The following is a 21,379-nucleotide window of genomic DNA, read 5'->3' on the forward strand; positions in this document are numbered from 1 at the left end:
GGAGACGGGGTTTCGCTGTGTTGGCCGGGCTGGTCTCCAGGTCCTAACCGCGAGTGATCCGCCAGCCTCGGCCTCCCAAGGTGCCGGGATTGCAGACGGAGTCTGGTTCACTCAGTGCTCAATGGTGCCCAGGCTGGAGTGCAGTGGCGTGATCTCGGCTCGCTACAACCTCCACCTCCCAGCCGCCTGCCTTGGCCTCCCAAAGTGCCGAGATTGCAGCCTCTGCCGGGCCGCCACCCCGTCTGGGAAGTGAGGAGCGTCTCTGCCTGGCCGCCCATCGTCTGGGACGTGAGGAGCCCCTCTGCCTGGCTGCCCAGTCTGGAAAGTGAGGAGCGTCTCTGCCCGGCCGCCATCCCATCTAGGAAGTGAGGAGCGCCTCTTCCCAGCCGCCATCCCATCTAGGAAGTGAGGAGCATCTCTGCCCGGCCGCCCATCGTCTGAGATGTGGGGAGCGCCTCTGCCCTGCCGCCCCGTCCGGCATGTGAGGAGCGCCTCGGCCCGGCCGCGACCCCGTCTGGGAGGTGAGGAGTGTCTCTGCCTGGCCGCCCCGTCTGAGAAGTGAGGAGACCCTCTGCCTGGCAGCCGCCCCGTCTGAGAAGTGAGGAGCCCCTCCGCCCGGCAGCCACCCCGTCTGGGAAGTGAGGGGCGTCTCCGCCCGGCAGCCACCCCATCCGGGAGGGAGGTGGGGGTCAGCCCCAGCCAGGCCAGCCGCCCCATCTGGGAGGGAGGTGGGGGGGGTCAGCCCCCCACCCGGCCAGCCGCCCCATCCAGGAGGGAGGTGGGGGGGTCAGCTCCCCGCCTGGCCAGCCACCCCGTCCGGGAGGGAGGTGGGGGGGTCAGCCCCCCGCCCGGCCAGCCGCCCCATCCGGGAGGTGAGGGGCGCCTCTGCCCGGCCGCCCCTACTGGGAAGTGAGGAGCCCCTCTGCCCGGCCAGCCGCCCCATCTGGGAGGGAGGTGGGGAGGTCAGCCCCCCGCCCAGCCAGCCGCCCCGTCCAGGAGGGAGGTGGGGTGGTCAGCCCCCTGCCCGGCCAGCCGCCCCGTCCGGGAGGGAGGTGGGGTGGTCAGCCCCCCGCCCGGCCAGCCGCCCCATCCGGGAGGTGAGGGGTGCCTCTGCCCAGCCGCCCCTACTGGGAAGTGAGGAGCCCCTCTGCCCGGCCAGCCGCCCCGTCCGGGAGGGAGGTGGGATCAGACCCCCGCCCGGACAGCCGCCCCATCCGGGAGGGAGGTGGGGGGGTCAGCCCCCTGCCCGGCCAGCCGCCCCGTCCGGGAGGTGAGGGGCGCCTCTGCCCGGCCGCCCCTACTGGGAAGTGAGGAGCCCCTCTGCCCGGCCAGCCGCCCTGTCCGGGAGGGAGGTGGGGGGGTCGGCCCCCCGCCTGGCCAGCCGCCCCGCCCAGGAGGTGAGGGGCGCCTCTGCCCGGCCACCCCTACTGGGAAGTGAGGAGCCCCTCTGCCCGGCCACCACCCCGTCTGGGAGGTGTACCCAACAGCTCATTGAGAACGGGCCATGATGACAATGGCGGTTTTGTGGAATAGAAAGGGGGGAAAGGTGGGGAAAAGACTGAGAAATCGGATGGTTGCCGTGTCTGTGTAGAAAGAGGTAGACATGGGAGACTTGTCATTTTGTTCTGTACGAAGAAAAATTCTTCTGCCTTGTGATCCTGTTGATCTGTGACCTTACCCCCAACCCTGTGCTCTCTGAAACATGTGCTGTGTCCACTCAGGGTTAAATGGATTAAGGGCGGTGCAAGATGTGCTTTGTTAAACAGATGCTTGAAGGCAGCATGCTCCTTAAGAGTCATCACCACTCCCTGATCTCAAGTACCCAGGGACACAAACACTGCGGAAGGCCGCAGGGTCCTCTGCCTAGGAAAACCAGAGACCTTTGTTCACATGTTTATCTGCTGACCTTCCCTCCACTATTGTCCTATGACCCTGCCAAATCCCCCTCTGCAAGAAACACCCAAGAATGATCAATAAAAATAAAAATAAAATAAAAATAAAAAAAAGAAAAATTCTAAAAAAATAAAAAATAAAAAAAATAAAGTCCACCTCAATGAACTTAGCATTTTTTCAGAGATTCTTACCTTTTCGCAGACTTCTCTCCTCCAGTTACTTCCTCCCTTTCCTGCATCATCAATTTATCCTTGTATTTGATTATCTCCACCTTGTTACAAATGTATTCATGGATTTTCTTTTTCATTTTTCTTTTCTTTTTTTTTGAGACTGGGCCTCACTGTAGCCCAGGCTGGAGTACAGCAGGGCAGTCACGGCTCACTGCAGCCTCAAACTCCTGGGCTTAAGCTATCCTCTCACTCCAGCCTCCCAAGTAGCTGGGACCACAGGCATGCAACACCCTCCCTGGCTAATTTTTTAAAAAGTTTTTTGTAGAGACAAGGTCTTGCTATGTTGATCAGGCTGGTGGCAAACTCCTGGGCTCAACCAATCCTTCCATCTTGGCCTCCCAAAGTGTTGGCATTATAGGCATCAGCCACTGCACCCAGATTAATGCATTTTCTATTCCTTTTAAAGTCACCCAAGAAGGGCACTGCCTTCACTTCCATGGTATTGCTGCCAAAATACAAAACCTGAATAAAGCAAGAGGAACATTCTACAAAATACCTGATTAGTACACCTCTTCAGAAGTGTCAAGGTCATGAAAGGCAAAAAAGAGAGAGAGGATGTCCCAGCTTGCAGGAGACAAAGGAGACATAATAATTTAGTGCAAAATGTCCCTGGGCTGGATCCTAGCCTAGGTAATAGAAGGAAACTTGTGATAAAGACTATTTTTTATCTGTTTCTGAGAAACAAATTATCCCCCAAACATAGCAGCTTAAAACTACAAACACAATCTCACACAGCTTCTGGGAATGGCTTAGCTGGGTGGTTCCGCCTCGGGGTCTCCAAGAGGTCTCAGTCAAACTGTCAGCTGGCGCTGCTGTCTTTGAAGACTACATGGGGTTGGAGGGTCCATTATACATGGACCTGGCTGTTGGCAGTTGGCTTCATTTCTTCAGCATATAGCCTTTTCTATAGGCTAATGATGTGGCTTACCCCCAGGGTAAGTGATGCAAGACACACACAGTGAGAATGACCTAGATAGAAGATGCAATATCTCTTATAACCTAATCTAGAAAGTGAGATACTATTACTTCTGCTGTATTCTATTGGTCAGACTAACTAACCGTGGTACAATGTGGGAAGAAACTACATGAGGGCATGAATACCCGCAGGTGAAGCTCATTGGAGGCTATCTTAGAGGTGGGATACTACAAAGAGTATTTAAGAAAAACTTAAAGCAAGCATCATATTTAAAGGTAGAACATTAGAGGCAACCCCATTCAAGTGAGGAACTAATGGAATAAGACAAGGATGCCCACTATCACAGCTATTACAACTCTTATCAAATGTGAAGAAGGCTTTCTTTGAGGACTGTTTATGATCTCTAGTATTGTTTGACTCTGACTTGTCCTTCAAGTTGAGTCCCGGCCGTAGGGGACAAATAGTGTTACGGGTGTGACTCTGGAGAGCCAAGCTCCTTTCATGAGATGGTGGCAAGTAAAAATATTTCTGAAGATCCATAAGTTAGAGTGTTAATAACAAACAACACTGTGAAAGGCATAAAATTAAACAAATGGCGATGGGTAGCAGTTCCTTTATTTACACTTGTAAAGAAATCTTTACACTCTTTTTGGGATATAAAATCCCAAAACTAATACAAACTCATCCCAGAAAACTAATCCCCAGCTAATACAGAATCTGTATTAGTTTCTTATGGCTGCTATAACAAATTACCACAAACTTGGTGGCTTTAAAAAAAGAATGCATTTATTCTCTTACAAGTCTGGATGTAAGAGAATCCCAAAGCAGTTTCACTGGGCAGAAATCAACGTGTTGGCAGGGACTCATTCCATGTGGAGGCTCTAGGAGAGAATCTGTTTTCTTTTTCTTTTTTTTTTTTTTTTGAAATGGAGTTTCGCTCTTGTTGCCCAGGCTGGAGTGCAATGATGTGATATTGGCTCACTGCAACCTCCACCTCTCTGGTTCAAGCAATTCTCCTGCCTCAGTCTCCCAAGTAGCTGGGATTACAGGTGCACACCACTACGCCTGGATACTTTTGTATTTTTAGTAGATAGGGTTTCACCATGTTGGCCAGGCTGGTCTCAAACTCCTGACCTCAAGTGATCCACCTGCCTTGGCCTCCCAAAGTGCTGGGATTATAGGAATAAGCCACCACACCTGGCCTGTTTTCTTTTTTTTTTAAATTATGGTAAAATATATCTATAATGACAATTACCATTTTAACCATTTTTAAATGTACAGTTCAGTGACATTAAGTACATTCACATTGTTGTGCAAACATCCCCACCTTCCATCACCAGAACTCTTTTTATCTTCCCAAACTGGAACTCTGTATCCCTTAAATAATAACTTCCCACTCCCTCCCCATTACCCTATCCTCTGGCAATGGCCATTCTACTTTCCATCTTAGAATTTGATGGCTCTAAATACCTTATATGAAAGGAATCATACAATATTTGTCCTTCAGTGACCACCTTATTTCACTGAGCATTTGATTCATCCATGTGTAGTGTGTGTCAGAATTTCCTTCCTTAAAGGCTGAATAATATTCCATTGAATGTGTATACCATTTTCTTTTATATACATTTAAGCCGTGGATGGACACTTCGGTTACTTGTACCTTTTCGCTGTAGTGAACAATGCTGCTATAAACATGGGTGTACAAATATCTCTTTGAGGCCCTACTTTCAAACCTTTTGGGTATCTACTCAGAAGTAGAGTTGCTGGATCACATGAGAAAAATTTGTATTCCTGCCTTTTTCATCTTCAACTGCATGAGCTGCACTCCTTACATTCTTTGGCTCATGGTCCTTTCCTTCATCTTCTAAAACAGCACTGTAGCATCTTGTTTCAGTGATCACCTTGCCTCTTCTCTCAAATTTCTCTCTGCCTCCCTCTTATAAGGACCCTTGTGATTGCATTTAGGGCCACCTGGCTAATCCAGGATAATCTCCCTATCTCAAGATCCTTAATATAATCACATGTGCAAAGTCTCTTTTGCTATATAAGGTGACATTCGCAGGTTCCAGGGAGTAGAACCTGGATCCATCTTTGGGGGGCATTATTCAGCCCCATACAGCTAATAGAAAAAGCAAAAAGAATGCAGAAACATTGTTAATAGAAAGGTCCATAAAATCCTACTGTCCCTAGAGATCATCACAGGAAATAGTTTGGGATATAGTTTTTTATATTTCTTTCTATGCATATACTAACAAATGCCTTTCTTTTATTTCCTTTCCTTTTTTAAAAAACAAAAAATGAGGTAACATTCTACACAGCCCAGCAACTTGTCTGCTTCATTTAATAATGTATTCAAGCAAGCCCTTTAAGAGTGAAAAGGATTTACTTTCATGCTACTGCCTTCTTTGAAGTAAAAATAGCAACTTCCCAGTAAAGTAAGTGACTTTTAGAAAAATTCTATTTGAAATAATCTTCTAGAAATGTCAATGTTAACTGTAATTCACAATAGGCAAGACAGATTTTCAACCAAAATAAGGTTAGAGGCTGTATTTTGGGTAAATTAGAGAAAGGGGCACTCTAGTTATATATGGATGCACGTGACATACCTGAAGGCTAAACTGCATCAAGTGTGGCAGGTTAATATGCCAGCCAATGTTTCCATGGTATCAGTTTAAACTAAGCATCTGGTGTTTGGAGTGGGACCTGGTTGGAACCCTGTCTCCACCATCAACTACATATGTGACCTTAGGTAAGCTGTGTCCAACCTTTGGACCTCAGTGTCCTTGTCTTTGAAGAGGATTGGACTAGAAGTTCTAAGCTCTTTATGATCTTCCATTCTGCAACTTGAGAAGGGCACTATTCTGCCAGGATGGAGATCCAGTTTTGAATAACAAATCTTTGACTAATTTGCCTTATGACCTGAGCAAAACAGTCAGCTCTTTTGGGCCTCAGTTTATTTATCTGTAAAACGAGGAGACTGGACTAGAAAGGAGCTAGATCTTTTCTAGCTCTCGCATTCTAGGACAGCGAGTCTTCAAATTGAATGTGTCTAGGATCAGTTAGGAGTCTTGTTAAAATTCAGAGTCTGATTCAGCAGGTCTAGGGCAGAGACTGAGTTTCCCATTTCCAGCAAATTCCCAGGTGAGGCTGACGCTGGAGACCACACCTTGAATAACAAGGTATTTGGATGTTGAACTATTAGGAAACCTTGTTAAAGACATGGAAATGGGCAAAAGAGAATACTGTATGTCGCTTGGGTGGAGTATTGGGGGATTATCTGATGCTATAGGAGTGCATACCTTTGCCTGCCTCTCTGTTAACTAGCTATTGTTCATCTTTGTAAGAATAGAAGCTAAAATACGGAATATGAGGCCGGGTGTGGTGGCTCATGCCTGTAATCCCAGCACTTTGGGAGGCCAAGGCAGTCGGATTACTTGAGGTCAGGAGTTCAAGAGCAGCCTAGCCAACATGGGGAACTCCTTCTCTACTAAAAATACAAAAATTAGCCGGGCATGGTGGTGTGCACCTGTAGTCCCAGCTATTTAGGAGGCTGAGGCAGGAGAATTGCTTGAACCCAGGAGGCGGAGGTTGCAGTGAGCCAAGATCGTGCCACCGCACTCCAGCCTGGGTAACAGAGCGAGACCCTGTCCCAAATAAATAAATAAATAAATAAATAAATAAATAAATAAAAATGTAGAATATGGATACAGTAGTCCCCCTTATCTTCAGTTTCACTTTCTGAGGTTTCAGTTACCTGCAGTCAACCAAGGTCCAAAAATATTAAATGAAAAATTTCAGCAATAAATAATTCATAAGTTTTAAGTTGCATGCCATTCTGAGTAGTGTGATGAAATCTTGCTACCTCCTGCCTGGGATGTGAACCATTGTGAATCATCCCTTTGTCCAGCATATCCACGCTATATAGCTGCCCAACTTAGTAGCCATCTTGGCTATCAGATCGACAGATCACAATAAGAAGGGTGAGGACAGTACAATAAGCTATTTCGAGAGAGACCACAGTCATATAACTTTTATTACAGCATATTGTTATAATTGTTCTATTTTACTATTGGGTATTGTTGTTAATATCTTACTGTGTCTAATTTACAAATTAAACCTTATCATAGGTATGTATGCATAGGCAAGAAAAACAGTATACATAGGGTTCAGTAGCGCCCCAGTTTCAGGCATCCACTGAAGGTCTTGGAACATGTCTCGTGAGAATAGGAGGGACTACTGTAATCATGGGACGAATTTTGTTTGGTAGAGATACGATTTCAAGCCTGTAGGAAAGAAATGGCTCCCAAACATTACTTTTTCTTGTCCTATAGGATATTAACCAATTTTGCACAATCGGCAAATTCATTTCAGTATTCTTGACTGCCCACATATATGAGTTCTTCAAGTTCTCCTTTAAATCGGTTTTACCTTTTTGAAAATTATGCTTTAACATCACTGGTTCTTTGCAATTCATTGATTTGTTGATTTATTACAAGCATGAAACACTTGCCGGGTGTGTGGCAGTGGGGGCATGGGATATACAAACTCCTTGAGGAAAGGGAAGGCATCATGCTTTCCTGACTCCCAGCACACTTACCAGGTGAGAAAAGTACCTTACCCCAAACCTATTCTTGGCCAGGTAATTCCACTCCCCGCCCCAGGGCTAGAGGATTACGCAATATGGTGGAAGAAGGTGCCTCACTCATCATGCAGTCAATTAGGAATCAAGAGGTCGAGACCTGCCCAAGCCCAGGAGGCAGTTGTTGCTACGCTGGGATTCGAACCCTCGGGTCTGGGCTATATCCCAGGGCTCTTTTCACCAGCTGCCGCCTAGTTTATTCTGAGGCCACTAAATCAACGGCTTTCATCCGTCTGCTATAATTGTAATAATTTGAGTCCCAGACGTCTAGAGCTTTGCCGACACCAGAGCAGTTAAAGGGCGTGCCAGAGGCCGAGAGGCGGAGCCCAGGGCCGCCGCGCAGACGCCCCGCCCCGCCCGGCGGGCTGCTGGGAGTCGAGGACTGGGTTGCTCTCCTCCCTTCCCCGGTCCCGCCCCCGTCTGTCTGTGTCGACGGCGGACGCTATCGATAAAGTTGTTGTTTTGACAACATGGCGGCGCCCATGATCCGTGGCCCGGCAGTGCTCGCCTAAAGGTGGAAAACGAGGAGTAGAGGAGCCGCAGGCCAGAGCCTGTGAGCAGGTAAACCCCCGGACCGGGCGCAGCGAGATGAGAGACGAGGCCCAGTCTCCTCTTCCTCCGGCTTGGGAGATTCTGACTTGCTGAGGGCAGGAAGGGAAGGTGCGGGCTGTGTTAGGTGGTCCTGGAACCTTGCAGTTTCGAAACTGAAAATATCTGAGATCCAGGTCTTCAGGATCTTTGAGCCACCGACCCCATTGATAGCTCTGGACTCTTTCCCAGAAAAATGCACATATACACGTAGTTTTGTACTCAAGCTCCCCTCTCCACTACTCCCCTACCCCAGATCTTTGCTCCCCGGACTAGGGGTTTGGACCCAGTTGAAGGTCATCCCTTGCCTCTCTGGGGCCCACAGGTCGTTTTCACGTTAGGGCTCGGAGGTCCTCAGAAAGACGAGGTTCCAGACGAGAAATCTGCCTGAGGTCACAGGTAATTAGTAGCTGCAAAATCCAAGGTTTTTTTTTGTTTTCACAAAACTTGGTTTCTTTAAGATGAATTTTTCCAGGTGCATTCCTGCACTTTCTTTTGAGTTTTGTACACAGATGTCCTCGTGTGCTTCTCCCCTGTGTCCTGTTTTTTTTTTCTGCCTCCTACTCAGGAGAACAGAAAAGGAAGGTGGGTTTTGTCTCACGGGTCAAAACCTAGATCATCCCACACACGCAGGGAAATGAATGACTCCCTCCTCAAGGCATCACTGTGGGCTCTGACGGCTCCAGCATTCAGCAGCCCGTCAGCTCTGCGTCCCAGCGCCTCTTCCGTGAAAGGGAAGACCCTGTGACTGCATGATGCACAAGAAGGAAGGCGGTCTTGGGACCACGGCCTAGAGGGCGGCCAGGGCACTCCCTCCTGTCTGTGCAGGGCGCTTCCTATTCTCAAAAACCTTCACCTTAAGCTCCAACTGAGATTGAGGTCAGGGTTGATTCTAAAGAGGGGTGGAGTAGTGGGAATTGATTCTTTGGAAGGTTGTGGAAGAAGAGAAGAGTCTTCTTATCTTAGAAGAAGATTCTGAGCATCTAAGGACGGAACTGGAGGAGCCCGAGCTAAGGAAGTAAAGGGCCAAGTTGATCATAAGTATAAGACATGAGCCACACCTTTCACATCGTCTTATTCTCACAGCCGTCTAATAAAATGGCTGCTCCTCACTGTCAATAAGAGGCAGTCCATCAGGGCTTTGGTGGAGGGGTACTTGGAGTGGCCAAGAACAAGGCCTGGGAAGTAAGGGAAAGGAATAGGGCTGAACCCTAGGAAGTTGTGTAATGAATCATAGCCATGAATACTGACTATATGTTGATTCTTATGAGTCCCCTTATGGAATTAGAACCTGAGTGGGGTCTTAGGGACTCCTGACTTCAAAGGATATGAACTATTCTTAAAAAGGTCTTAACACAGGTTATCAGATTGCCCCCCCCCAAAAAAAAGGTGGAATCAGTTTACATTCCCACCAGCAGTTGTTTAAAAAATGCATATTTCTTTTGCCAATCTGGAAACTAAACTTTCATTGTTTTAATTTGCATTTATTTGATTAGTAGTAAAGTTCATCTTTTTCATATTAACTATTTATATGTCCTCTTTATTAACCATTTATATGTCATCTTTGCTATTTTCCTTTGCCCATTTTTATTTTTATTTTATTTATTTATTTATTTTTGAGACGGAGTCTTGCCCTGTCGCCCAGGCTGGAGTGCAGTGGTGCAGTCTCTGCTCACTGCAAGCTCCGCCTCCTGGGTTCACGCCATTCTCCTGCCTCAGCCTTCCGAGTAGCTGGGACTACAGGCGCCCGCCACCACGCCTGGCTAATTTTTTTGTATATTTAGTAGAGACAGGGTTTCACCGTGTTAGCCAGGATGGTCTCAATCTCCTGACCTCGTGATCTGCCCGCCTCAGCCTCCGAAAGTGCTGGGATTACAGGCGTGAGCCACCAGACCGGGCCTTCTTTGCCCATTTTTATTTTTATTTTATATTTATTTATTATTTATTTATTTATTTATTTTTGAGACGGAGTCTCGCTCTGTCACCCAGGCTGGAGTGCAGTGGCGTGATCTCAGCTCACTGCAAGCTCCGCCTCCCGGGTTCACGCCTTTCTCCTGCCTCAGCCTCTCTAGTAGCTGGGACTACAGGCGCCCGCCACCACGCCCGGCTAATTTTTTGTACTTTTAGTAGGGACGTGGTTTCACCGTGGTCTCGATCTCCTGACCTTGTGATCCACCCGCCTCGGCCTCCCAAAGTGCTGGGATTACAGGCGTGAGCCACCGCACCTGGCCCTTTGCCCATTTTTAAAATTCGATTTTTAGTGTTTCTTTTCTCACACATGAGCTCAAGAGTAGAATAACCTTTTGTTTTTGCAGTTTTGGTGAACATTTTCTCATAGCTAATTGCTTGCTTTCCAATTCTGTTCTTAATGGTTTTGATATATAGATTTTTTAGCATCAGATTTATTAACATTTTCCTTTGTGAATTTTTTCATTGTTTTTATACTCAGGACAGAACATCCTGCACCCTCTTAAGATTTACTAAATATTCATCTGTGGTCCAGATGCGGTGGTTCACGCCTGTAATCCCAGCACTTTGGGAGGCCAAGGCAGAGTGATCACGAGGTCAGGAGTTAGAGACCAGCCTGGCCAACATAGTGAAACGCCGTCTCTACTAAAAATACAAAAAATTAGCTGGGTGTGGTGGCGGGCGCCTGTAATCCCAGCTACTTGAGAGGCTGAGGCAGGAGAATCTCTTGAACCCGGGAGGTGGAGGTTGCAGTGAGCCGAGATTGCGCCATTGCATGATCTCATTGCGACAGTGCGACTCTCTGACTCAAAAAAAAAAAAAAAAAAATCCATCTGTGTTTTTATTTTTTTATGACACTTTAAAAATATTCTAATTTATTTATTTTATTTTATTTTTCTGCTTTTCAGATCCAGACCTACAGATAAAAAACATTATTTAATCTATCTGGGATTTACTCCGGCTTATGATTTGAGGTGGGGCTCTAATTTTAAGTTTTTCTCTTATTTGTTGAATAATCTATTACTATCTAATCTGCTCCTGCTTTTTTAAAAAAATGAACTTTAAATGCTTTTAAATACCCAGATCTGTTTCGGGATTCTCTAGTTCACTGGTTTATTTAAGCAAAGCAGAGGTCATTAGTAAGCCAGGTATTATGTGAACATTTTTAGAAAGCTTATTCTTGTTGTGTAGACAGAGCAGTTCAAGTCACTGTATTTTATAATTTTGTTGTGCCCTTTTGTTTCTATTTGAGAGGATAGCCCAGAACACTCCTTATGTGTTCTTTGGGGATGCTGTCTAGGAGAGAAGTGGCAAGCATCCATCTATGTGTCCTCTGCTAAACAGGCGTTCTTTGGCTTGCAAAGGTATGAAAGTATTGACTTGGCAAGAGAACCATAAAATTTGTGACTTCTATATAATTAGGGAGTTCTAATTATAGCAACCTAAGCCCTAAAAATATATGCAATTGCCTTAAGTGTACAAAGTGTATGTATATTAGGTCAGTCATATGGAATTGCTAACATTTAACCAATTTCATATAGTTCAAATGCCTGTAATCAGATCTATGTACTTTAAAATAGCCAAGCCCAACTAATAGAGAGATTTCTTTTTTATCTTTTTTTTTTTTTTTTTGAGATGGAGTCTTGTTTTGTCACCCAGGCTCTGCAGTGCAGTGGCGCTCACTGCAACCTCTGCCTCCCAGGTTCAAGTTATTCCTCTGCCTCAGCCACCCTAGTAGCTAGGATTACAGGTGCACGTCACCATGCCCAGCTAATTTTTGTATTTTTAGTAGAGAAGGGGTTTTGCCATGTTGGCCAGATTGGTCTCGAACTCCTGACCTCAGGTGATCCGCCTGCCTCAGCCTCCCAGAATGCTGGTATTACAGACGTGAACCACTGCCCATGGCCTAAGAGAGATTTTTTTTTTTAAGTCTGCACTTTATTCTATCCCTGAAGAAGCAAGAGGTGTTTAATGTAGTGAGAACTGATAATGTCAATGACTTTGGCAGACCAACTTGTAAGATGCCCACATTATGTTGCTGTCTTATGTGAGTTTGAAACTCACTGTTATAAGCCTATATTGACCTTCCTGGCAACATTTGTGTTCTAGTACCTTTGTGAAACAGGCCAAATCCTGATAGAAGTGGAATTTTGAGAGAATCAAAGAACATCAGCTTAGAGTGCCGGGTTTCTTTATTTCTCTCTGGTTTTGAAAAGATCTGTTTTCATCTGTTTTTTCACTGTAGCACTTCTTGAATGCTATTATGCCAGAAGGAGAAAGTTTAGGCTATTTAGTCTAATATTTATATCTTAAATATTTGATAAAAATCTCACCTCAACCCTTTGAATAGCAATAAAACATGAAACTTCTTCAATGAGGTCATTTCCAGTATTTACCTGTGGAAGAAACCAACGAAACATTAAAATTGGATTTTGAATCACAACTGGATATCCTGGTAGGCCCCAACCTATGAGTTGTATTTCAAAAAATAGCACTCACTGTGACCACATGTTATATATTTTTGTTTCTTATCTGCCTCCCTTATTGTTTGTTTCTTATATGCTTCCCTGCTAGTATGTAAGTGCTATGAAAGAAGGGACTCTGGGCCAGGTGTGGTGGCTCACGCCTATAATCCCAGCACTTTGGGAGGCCAAGGTGGGTGGATCATGAGGTCAGCAGTTTGACACCAACCTGGCCAACATGGTGAAACCCCATCTCCACTAAAAATATGAAAATTAGCCGGGCATGTTGGTGCATGCCTATAATCCCAGCTACTCAGGAGGCTGAGGCAGGAGAATTGCTTGAACCCAGGAGGTGGAGGTTGCAGTGAGCCAAGATCATGCCATTGCACTTCAGCCTGGGCAGTAGAGCGAGACTCCATCTCAAAAAAGAAAAAAAAACAAAGAAAGAAAGAAGGGACTCTGTTTTTGTTTACTGCTATATTCCCAGTACTTAGAACAATGTGTGGGCCTAGTGGTAGTCAATAAATATTTGGTGGTGGCTCACGCCTGTAATCCCAGCACTTTGGTAGGCTAAGGCAGGTAGATCGCTTGAGCCCAGGAGTCAGAGGTTACACTGAGGTATGATTATGCCACTGCACTCCAGCCTGAGTGAAAGAGCAGGACCCTGTCTCTAAAAAGTAAGTAAATAAATAAATAAATATTTGGTAAATGAAGGAGAAACTAAATGAATTAACAGTCTTCTAAATAATGGTTATTTTCTGGTTCAGCCTACAGGGTATATTTAACTCATAATATGTATAAAAATTACTAATAGTAGTTCAGAATTTCTGGCCCTCCTGGGAGGCCTGTATTTAGACCCCTTCTGATATTTGAGCCTAACGCCAACTCACCATGTGCTTGAGCTCTTCTGAGGCTTAAAGACATAAGAAGTGAAGCCTGCTGGAGAGTCCCTGGGCTGGCCCATGGGGAGGGGAGGGAGGGCACTCCATGCCTTCCATGCAACTTGTGAGGTTGCGCAGGAGCTGGCCAGCTGATGGTCTCCATTTTTTCCTACAGGATTTTTGCATCTTTGATGTTAGGGGTTACTGACTCTTTACATTTTCTATTAAAAAGTTTGTGTTTAGCTCAATTGAATTGCTAAAGTATTCTTTTCAGGGAAAGAAATTATTAAAAGTAAGAGGAAAGCACAGGGCCAGAACACTGGACTGTGCCAAATGGAAAGATAAGCTCTGGGGAGGGTTTGAGGCAGCTCATAGTGTGCTTTCTGCCCTCTTTTTCAGGGCCTTCTCACCTTCTGAAGAATGGCTTCTGTTTGGCAGAGATTGGGTTTTTATGCCTCTCTTCTGAAAAGACAGCTAAATGGTGGGCCAGATGTCATCAAGTGGGAAAGGAGAGTAATTCCCGGATGTACCAGAAGCATCTACAGTGCCACGGGAAAGTGGACAAAAGAGTATACATTGCAGACAAGAAAGGATGTTGAGAAATGGTGGCATCAACGAATAAAAGAACAGGCCTCCAAAATTTCAGAAGCTGATGTGAGTGTTCTGAGAGATTCTAAGAGGGTAGAGAAGAGGGGTTGAAGGTTTGGACCCTGGGGTTAGACTACCTGGTTCAAATAAGATATTAAATATGTGACCTTGAACCAAATCATTGAATTTCTCTGTGCTTCAATTCTCTTATCTGAGATGGAGAGTGATCATAATAGTGCCCACCTGCACTATTGGGAGGGGTAAATGGATTGGGAGGCATAAATGAGGTGATACAAGGGTAGTGCTTACAAGAGTTTCCAATGTGGTGGATGCACACAGTAATATTGCCCACGAGGTATATGACAGACAGCAGCAAACCAGGTGTTCTAGAGCAACATTTACTAGGGGAAGCTCATCAAAATAGGAGCTCTACCAGATGATGTGTCCTTTGTGGTCCATTGCATGGTGGGGCAGCACACAGGGATCTGGCAGGGTCATATCTGAGACTCCAGGAGAGGCACCTGGGCTCCTCGCTGGCTGCATGTTCTGAGAAGTAACTGCCCCTTCCCTGGCAATCATAGCCTCCAACTCTGTTCTGCTGCCTTAGCATCATGGTTTGGGGCATACCAGCCCTTTCACTGTTGTGACCTGGGGTAGAGTCTAACCTTGAGGTAGCAGCTACACGAGTTAGTGGACCCTTGGCTTCTGCACCAGGTACACCAGCTCGGCACTCTACCTGAGTTAATGGTGGAAGCATAATACTTGGCTGCAGCCAGTTTCCACAGAGTGCTCCCTGTTCCTTTTCTGGGAGGCCAGCTTGCTGGGAATCAGTCTGGAACGTGTTAACCCTTACCTCTTGATACTGGTCAAAATGACAGCTGGGAGATGCGATTGTTACATGAAATGTTTGAATCTGATTGGAGTTTTACTCTTAAATTCTGATCATCTCTTTGTAGTAGTTATAGTCAAATAATACAAACCCTCTATGTTTAATAAAGAGATTAGGCCCAAGGCAAGCAGCTGAATAAGTACAGCTGCACAAGACCACACCTCTCTAGACTTGCCTTTTCCCCATCTCCTGATTCGGTCATCACATTCATTCTTTCTCTGAGATTGGTGGTTATGAAAAATGAGTAAGGGGAGGAGAGCTATTTGTGTTAAACTGAAAGATGATTTTGGGCAATGGTTAGAAAGAAAAATTGCTATTGAAAAAGATGTAGTCTATAACAAGTAAAATGAAATGAAAAAAAGGGAAGGTTTGAATGTAATACATAATTTTACAATGAAAGCTTGACTTCTACCTCGTTAGGAAGTGAAAAGCCCTTGTGTCAACATCATCAGACTAATGTAACTTAATAGATTTTGAAAACAAACTCTTAAGGAGCAGTTTAATTCTGAGTGAGGACAGTAAAATTAGCTTTTTTTTCCCTTTTGGTTTAGATAATCATTTATTGACTTCCAAATGTTTCGATGTTGTAGCTTACTGATTTTGTGACATCTCATTCTTCTTAAGCATACAGTTTTTTAAAATATCAAATGGATCAAAATAAATTGTTTTAGTAATTGGGGAGATAGCATAAGGGGCATTGTGTGTGATCCCCTGGCAGCCCCCTATCAGGGTTTGAATCAAGGAATGGCAAAGCAGAGTGAGCACTCAGTGAGTGAGCCAGAGCCTGGGCTGCAATGCTGGCTCTGCCCCAGGAAACCTGTGTGATCCAGGCCACATCATTTAATGTTTTGGATTCTGGGCTCCTTGCATTGTTTATCTCACAGAATTGTTTTGAAAATCAAATGAGAAAATGTGTGACAAAATGCATTTTACAAACTGAAGTGGTACATAAATAAAAGATACATGAAGATCAGAATGTGGTGTGTCTATCAGGACCTGAGACTATGACGGAATGCTCATGGATTTTGAAGCATTTATAATCGATCTCACTCTGGTATCAGATTCACTTGAAATCCACTCACATAAGTTTTTTGAAATGGAATGTCTTGAAATCACCATATTTATCATTTAAAAAATAATTTCCATTTAATGAGCATTTAACCATGTGCCAGGCACTGTCTTTCAATTGATTATCTCATTTAATCCTGAAACAACCCAGGGGGTAGGTATTATCCTCATTTTTGGAGTAAGAAAACTGAGGCTCAGAAAAAGGTTTAGGTAATTTGCCAAGACATGGCAGAGCCAGGATTCAAAATCAAATGTGTGTTTGATTCCTGAGCTCATGCTTTTCCACACAGAAACCTTCTTTTGTCTCACCTTTGATTTACAGTTAGCAAACTGATCCCAGAAGGCAAAAGAATTTGCCCAAGGCCTCACAGCTAGTGACAAAGCTAGGACCAGAACTGGGGCTCCAGATTCCTATTGAGGTGCTCCTTTTACTCTGTCACCCTTTAGGCTCAGCCACAGCTTCAGAGCGTGATCTATAAAGAGGCAGAAGTCATCTTTCTTCTAAAGTCAGAAGCTGACAGAAATAATAGGACCCACTTATAAAAGCCATCCTTTCCCTATCATTTAAATCTTAATCTCTTTTAAAGGCTTAAATTCTTACACTTTTATATAATTATGAAAATTTCCCTTTCAATCAGATTCTTGCTCAATTATAACAGAAACTCCCATCATTCCTTCTCTCTTTTCCACCCCCAGATGATAGAACTCATTTCATTGTCACAGAGGAAAATGACTTAATTCATGCAGAAAAGCAAAAGGCAGGGACAGACAATAAGCTAAATACCTTTTCTGTAATAAACAGAAATCTTCATGAATATTAAAGACTTTAGAAAACAATACTTTTCTATGTATCTTTTATGAACTCAGATTTGGATTTTGGCTTAGCTAGTATATAATTATTCATTCGATTTTGCTATTAATTTAATCTTTATTGAACAAATGTAAAACAAGAGATGCTAGTAAAGAAATTACAGGTAGAAAATGTTTGGGGCAAGATTGGTAAATTAAATACATAACAAACATTAGTATAATAAAAATAATTTTATGTAAAAACTTTCAAATGAAAAACTAGAAACAGCTTAGATCAAGGATTTTACTGTTTTCCTAGCTCCCAAAGAACTCTTAACAGCTATCTTCCCATATTCCTAAAAATTTCTGAAGAATAAGCCATAAGCCTAATTCATTGTAAGGAGTAAGGCATGAATTGAGTGGATAGTTTTCTTCTGATTCTGCACTAAGTAAAAGAATGGGGTCTTGTACCTCTTTGGAGGACTTGCTCATAAGCTGAGAAGGTTATCTGCCACTAACTTTCTTAAGGACAGTTATTAAGTTCCTGAGTTCCCACCAACCCCTGAATCTCAGGTCCTCTCTCAGATTTCTGTGGTTTTCCTAAGAGTTATAAATCTGCAGTTTCTAATTAAAGTGTGTGACCAATGTGTTGCTTTCCATCCTGTTTGTATAAATCCATTGTAGTTGTCATTTCAGCAGTTCCAGATGATTTTCTAATTTGTGTATGATCCAATTTCTTAATTGTTCTCTTTTTCCCATCTCTTCCTTCAGGCAGCTTAACACTCCTTGGTAATTTCTAGAGGATGGGCAGCACAAAGAAAAGTTCTACTCTAGTTTTTGTGGGTTTCTTTTTGCCACGTGCTAATGGTTCCATTAAAGGTTTGTTTAACTTCTTTGCTGAAGGAAGTTTACGAACTCCTTGGCAAGAATCTGATTTCTGGTTTCTTCTGCTCTACTGATTATATTTGGTTTATGTGTATTATCAGTCATGCGAACATTCAGCAAACAATATTTAAAAACCCCCTCCCACATATGTACATAAAAGAAGGGTTATGAATATTCTGTTTTGTGTTTATTTGCATTACTTCGGGGGAAGCAAATTCTTAAAGAACTGGTGTAAAGTTCTAGGAAGGGAATAAGGCCAGGAAGAAAAAACAGAAGGCAGAAATAAATAAAAGCAGAAGTTCTGACCCTTAGTGACCAAACAGAATCAGTTACCCAGTTACCTGTTGCTCTTCCTTTCTCTCCAGCCCCTCCACCCTTGACCCTGTCATGAGATGATTTAAACTTGGGTGTGGGGAACCCTCCTATTACTTGGGTAGGATTTGTGAAGTTTGCTGGGTAAAAAGTGCTCCATAGGGGCCAGTTATCAGGCTTTTGGAGCACAAAGGCCAACGAACATTTATCCAACATTTTATGAAACTCCTGCTGGCACTGGGGGCAGGCGTGGAGAAAGAGGTGATTAAAGCACAGTTCTTGCCCTTGAACAGTAGGTCCCCCCATGAACAGTAGGTCCCCCCAGTAGGAGTTAATTCAAGGACTACCATCTTTGTTTGCCTTATCCATTCGTGTGCACACTCATGACGACATTCATCATTTTACCAGGGGAAGAATTAAGATGCCAGAAGTTAGTGATCCAATAAGGACTCATTGGCCTGTGTTCCTTCTGTTCAGATACATGTACAGTTGTCTATGTTTCTCATGATGAAGCTGCTTCTTTGGAAGCTGGAGAGTTATATAACCCTGGTCTGAGGCTGCTTATTTATCATCCCTGGAGAACAACAACCTTCTCCCTTTTTAAAAAGATCTTCTCATTACCTTCCCATTTCAACATTTTTGTTGAAAGATAGGCTCTCAATACAATGGGGAAACTCAGGACCCAAATTGGTACTTTAGGATCCTGTTATTACTGCTAAACCTATGTCAGAATGCAGCTATAGAGAATTTAGGAAGAGACTCCATTTTTAGAGATGTTACATCTATGTGATTCAACTATTGCTTCTTTGAATTATATGGATATATGTATGTTAGAGCTTCCTTCAGAAAAACAAACAGTTCTTTAAGGACCTAGATAGAAGCTGACTTAAAAGAGAAGTGTTTTTTTGTTTTGTTTTGTTTTGTTTTTTTAATGGAGTAGCCATTCTTTTATTCCTTTACTTTCCTAATAATCTTGCTTTCACTTTCTTCTACAGACTTGCGCTGAATTCTTTCTTGCGTGAGATCCAAGAACCCTCTCTTGGGGTCTGCATTGGGACCGCTTTTCTTTCTTTCTTTTTTTTTTCCATAGGTTTTTGGGGTACAGGTGGTATTTGGTTACATGAGTATGTTCTTTAGTGGTGATTTGTGAGATTTTGATGCACCCCTCACCCGAGCAGTATAGGCTGTACTCTATTTGTAGTCTTTTATCCTTCACCCCCCTTTCCACCCTTCCCCCCAAGTCCCCAAAGTCCATTGTATCATTCTTATGCCTCATAGCTTAGCTCCCACATATCAGTGAGAACATAAGATGTTTGGTTTTCCATTCCTGAGTTACTTCATTTAGAATAATAGTCTCCAATCTCACCCAGGTCACTGCAAATACTGTTAATTCATTCCTTTCAAAAAATAAGTTTTTAAAAGAGAAAAAAAAAAGATATATGGGTACTTAACACTTAGAGGTTGTTTGGCATTATTTTGGACATTCTTTAGCTTAAACCAGGGCTTTGAATTTTGCTTTTTGACATTTTAATTGATTGACATTCTGGGAACACTCTTTTTAAAAGGAAACTTTTAAAATGTTAAATTATTACTTTGCATAAAATGCCAAAATATTATGTATACATGCAGAGTTCCCAGAAAATGCTTAATAAATACTCATTGTCGTTCTTTCCTAGAAATCGAAGCCAAAATTTTATGTGCTTTCCATGTTCCCTTATCCTTCTGGTAAGCTGCACATGGGCCATGTGCGTGTCTACACCATCAGCGACACCATAGCACGGTTCCAGAAGATGAAAGGGATGCAGGTAAGAACAGGTGCCTGCTGGAGCAGCCCTTGTCTGCCACACGCAGGGTTGGCATGTAGTAATATGTGTTCAAGACAAATGAAGAAAACCAACTTTAGTTAAGATTAGGACAGCTTTGCAGATGGACATGAAAAGCTCAGTGTTTCGTTTTATGGATTAGAAGATATTATAATAAAGCATCTAGGTTAATTGGGGGGCAGCCATGAGTTGGGTGTTGTGCTGGGGTGGAGATCAGATGGGAATGGGGTGAAAGGTAGATACAAATGTGGATAACACTGATAATCTTCCCAGGAGATACTCACCCATGAGTAGAGAATCATTGTAGAACAAACTGAGGTCAACAGTACAAATACACATCAGTGCTATGAGTGGCAGGTGAGACTGCAAGATATTTCTTTCTGTTCTATATGATATTTTCCATATTCTTTGAGCATGTATTTCTTTTCTTTTCTTTCTTTTTTTTTTTTTGAGGCAGAGTCTTGCTCTGTCGCCCAGGCTGGAGTGCAGTGACGCAGTCTCGGCTCACTGCAACCTCCACCTCCCGGGTTCACACCATTCTCCTGCCTCAGCCTCCCGAGTAGCTGGGACTACAGGTGCCCGCCACCACGCCTGGCTAATTTTTTGTATTTTTAGTAGAGACGGTTTCACTGTGTTAGCCAGGACGGTCTTGATCTCCTGGCCTCGTGATCCGCCCACCTTGGCCTCCCAAAGTGCTGTGATTACAGGTGTGAGCCACCATGCCCGGCAGAGCATGTATTTATTTTCTAATGGAAAAAAATAACTTTTTTAAGAAAAGATATTTGGGGAGTAACAACTCTGGGGAGTTGGGGAAAGTGCCACTAAAGAAGGAACATCTGGTCTGGGCACCTGGCTCATGCCTGTAATTCCAGTGCTTTGGGAGGCCCAGGCAGGAGGATTACTTGAGCCCAGGAGTTCGAGACCAGCCTGGGCAATGTAGCGAAACCCCATCTCCACAAAAAATACAAAAAATTAGCTCAGTGTGGTGGCACACACCTGTAGTCCCAGCTACTCAGGAGGCTGAGGTGGGAGAATCACTTGAACCTGGGAGGTCAAGGCTGCAGTGAGTTGTAATTGTGTCACTACACTCCAGCCTGGGCAACAGAGTGAGATGCTATCTTAAAAAAAAAAAAGAATCTGATATGGGCCTTGAAGAATGAGGTGAAATTTATTGTGAGAGAGGAGGACAAACGCCCTTCCTTGGCTGATGTGGGCCATTCCTCTTTACCCCCCTGCCTGCTTTTTTAAAAAATTTTTTTGAGACAGGGTCTCATTTTGTCACCCTGGCTGGAGTGCTGTGGTTGCAATCACAGTTCACTGCAGCCTCGACCTCCCAGGCTCAACTTCCGACTCTGTCTCCCAAGTAGCTGGGACTATAGGTGTGCGCCACCACGCTCAGCTAATTTTTTGTATTTTTTGTAGAGACAGGGTTTCACCATGTTGTTCAG

General features: G+C 44.1%; 1 protein-coding gene across 2 annotated transcripts in view; it reads left to right on the top strand.

The window, feature by feature from the left end:
• The first annotated feature begins 8,017 nt into the window (after positions 1–8,017).
• Positions 8,018–21,379, top strand: part of LARS2 (leucyl-tRNA synthetase 2, mitochondrial) — a 159,817-nt gene continuing 146,455 nt past the window's right edge. Inside the window, exons 1-4 of one of the 2 annotated variants that reach the window (XM_001147749.8) lie at positions 8,018–8,239; positions 11,143–11,208; positions 13,977–14,231; positions 19,785–19,913. In XM_001147749.8, coding sequence (XP_001147749.2) covers positions 13,998–14,231; positions 19,785–19,913 — 363 coding nt within the window. In that variant the 5' untranslated portion in view covers positions 8,018–8,239; positions 11,143–11,208; positions 13,977–13,997. The remainder of the gene's footprint in view (positions 8,240–11,142; positions 11,209–13,976; positions 14,232–19,784; positions 19,914–21,379) is intronic. The other variant, XM_009445342.5, reaches the window with a different exon arrangement.

Source organism: Pan troglodytes, chromosome 2 (assembly GCF_028858775.2).
Source record: "Pan troglodytes isolate AG18354 chromosome 2, NHGRI_mPanTro3-v2.0_pri, whole genome shotgun sequence".
Lineage (NCBI taxonomy): Eukaryota > Metazoa > Chordata > Mammalia > Primates > Hominidae > Pan > Pan troglodytes.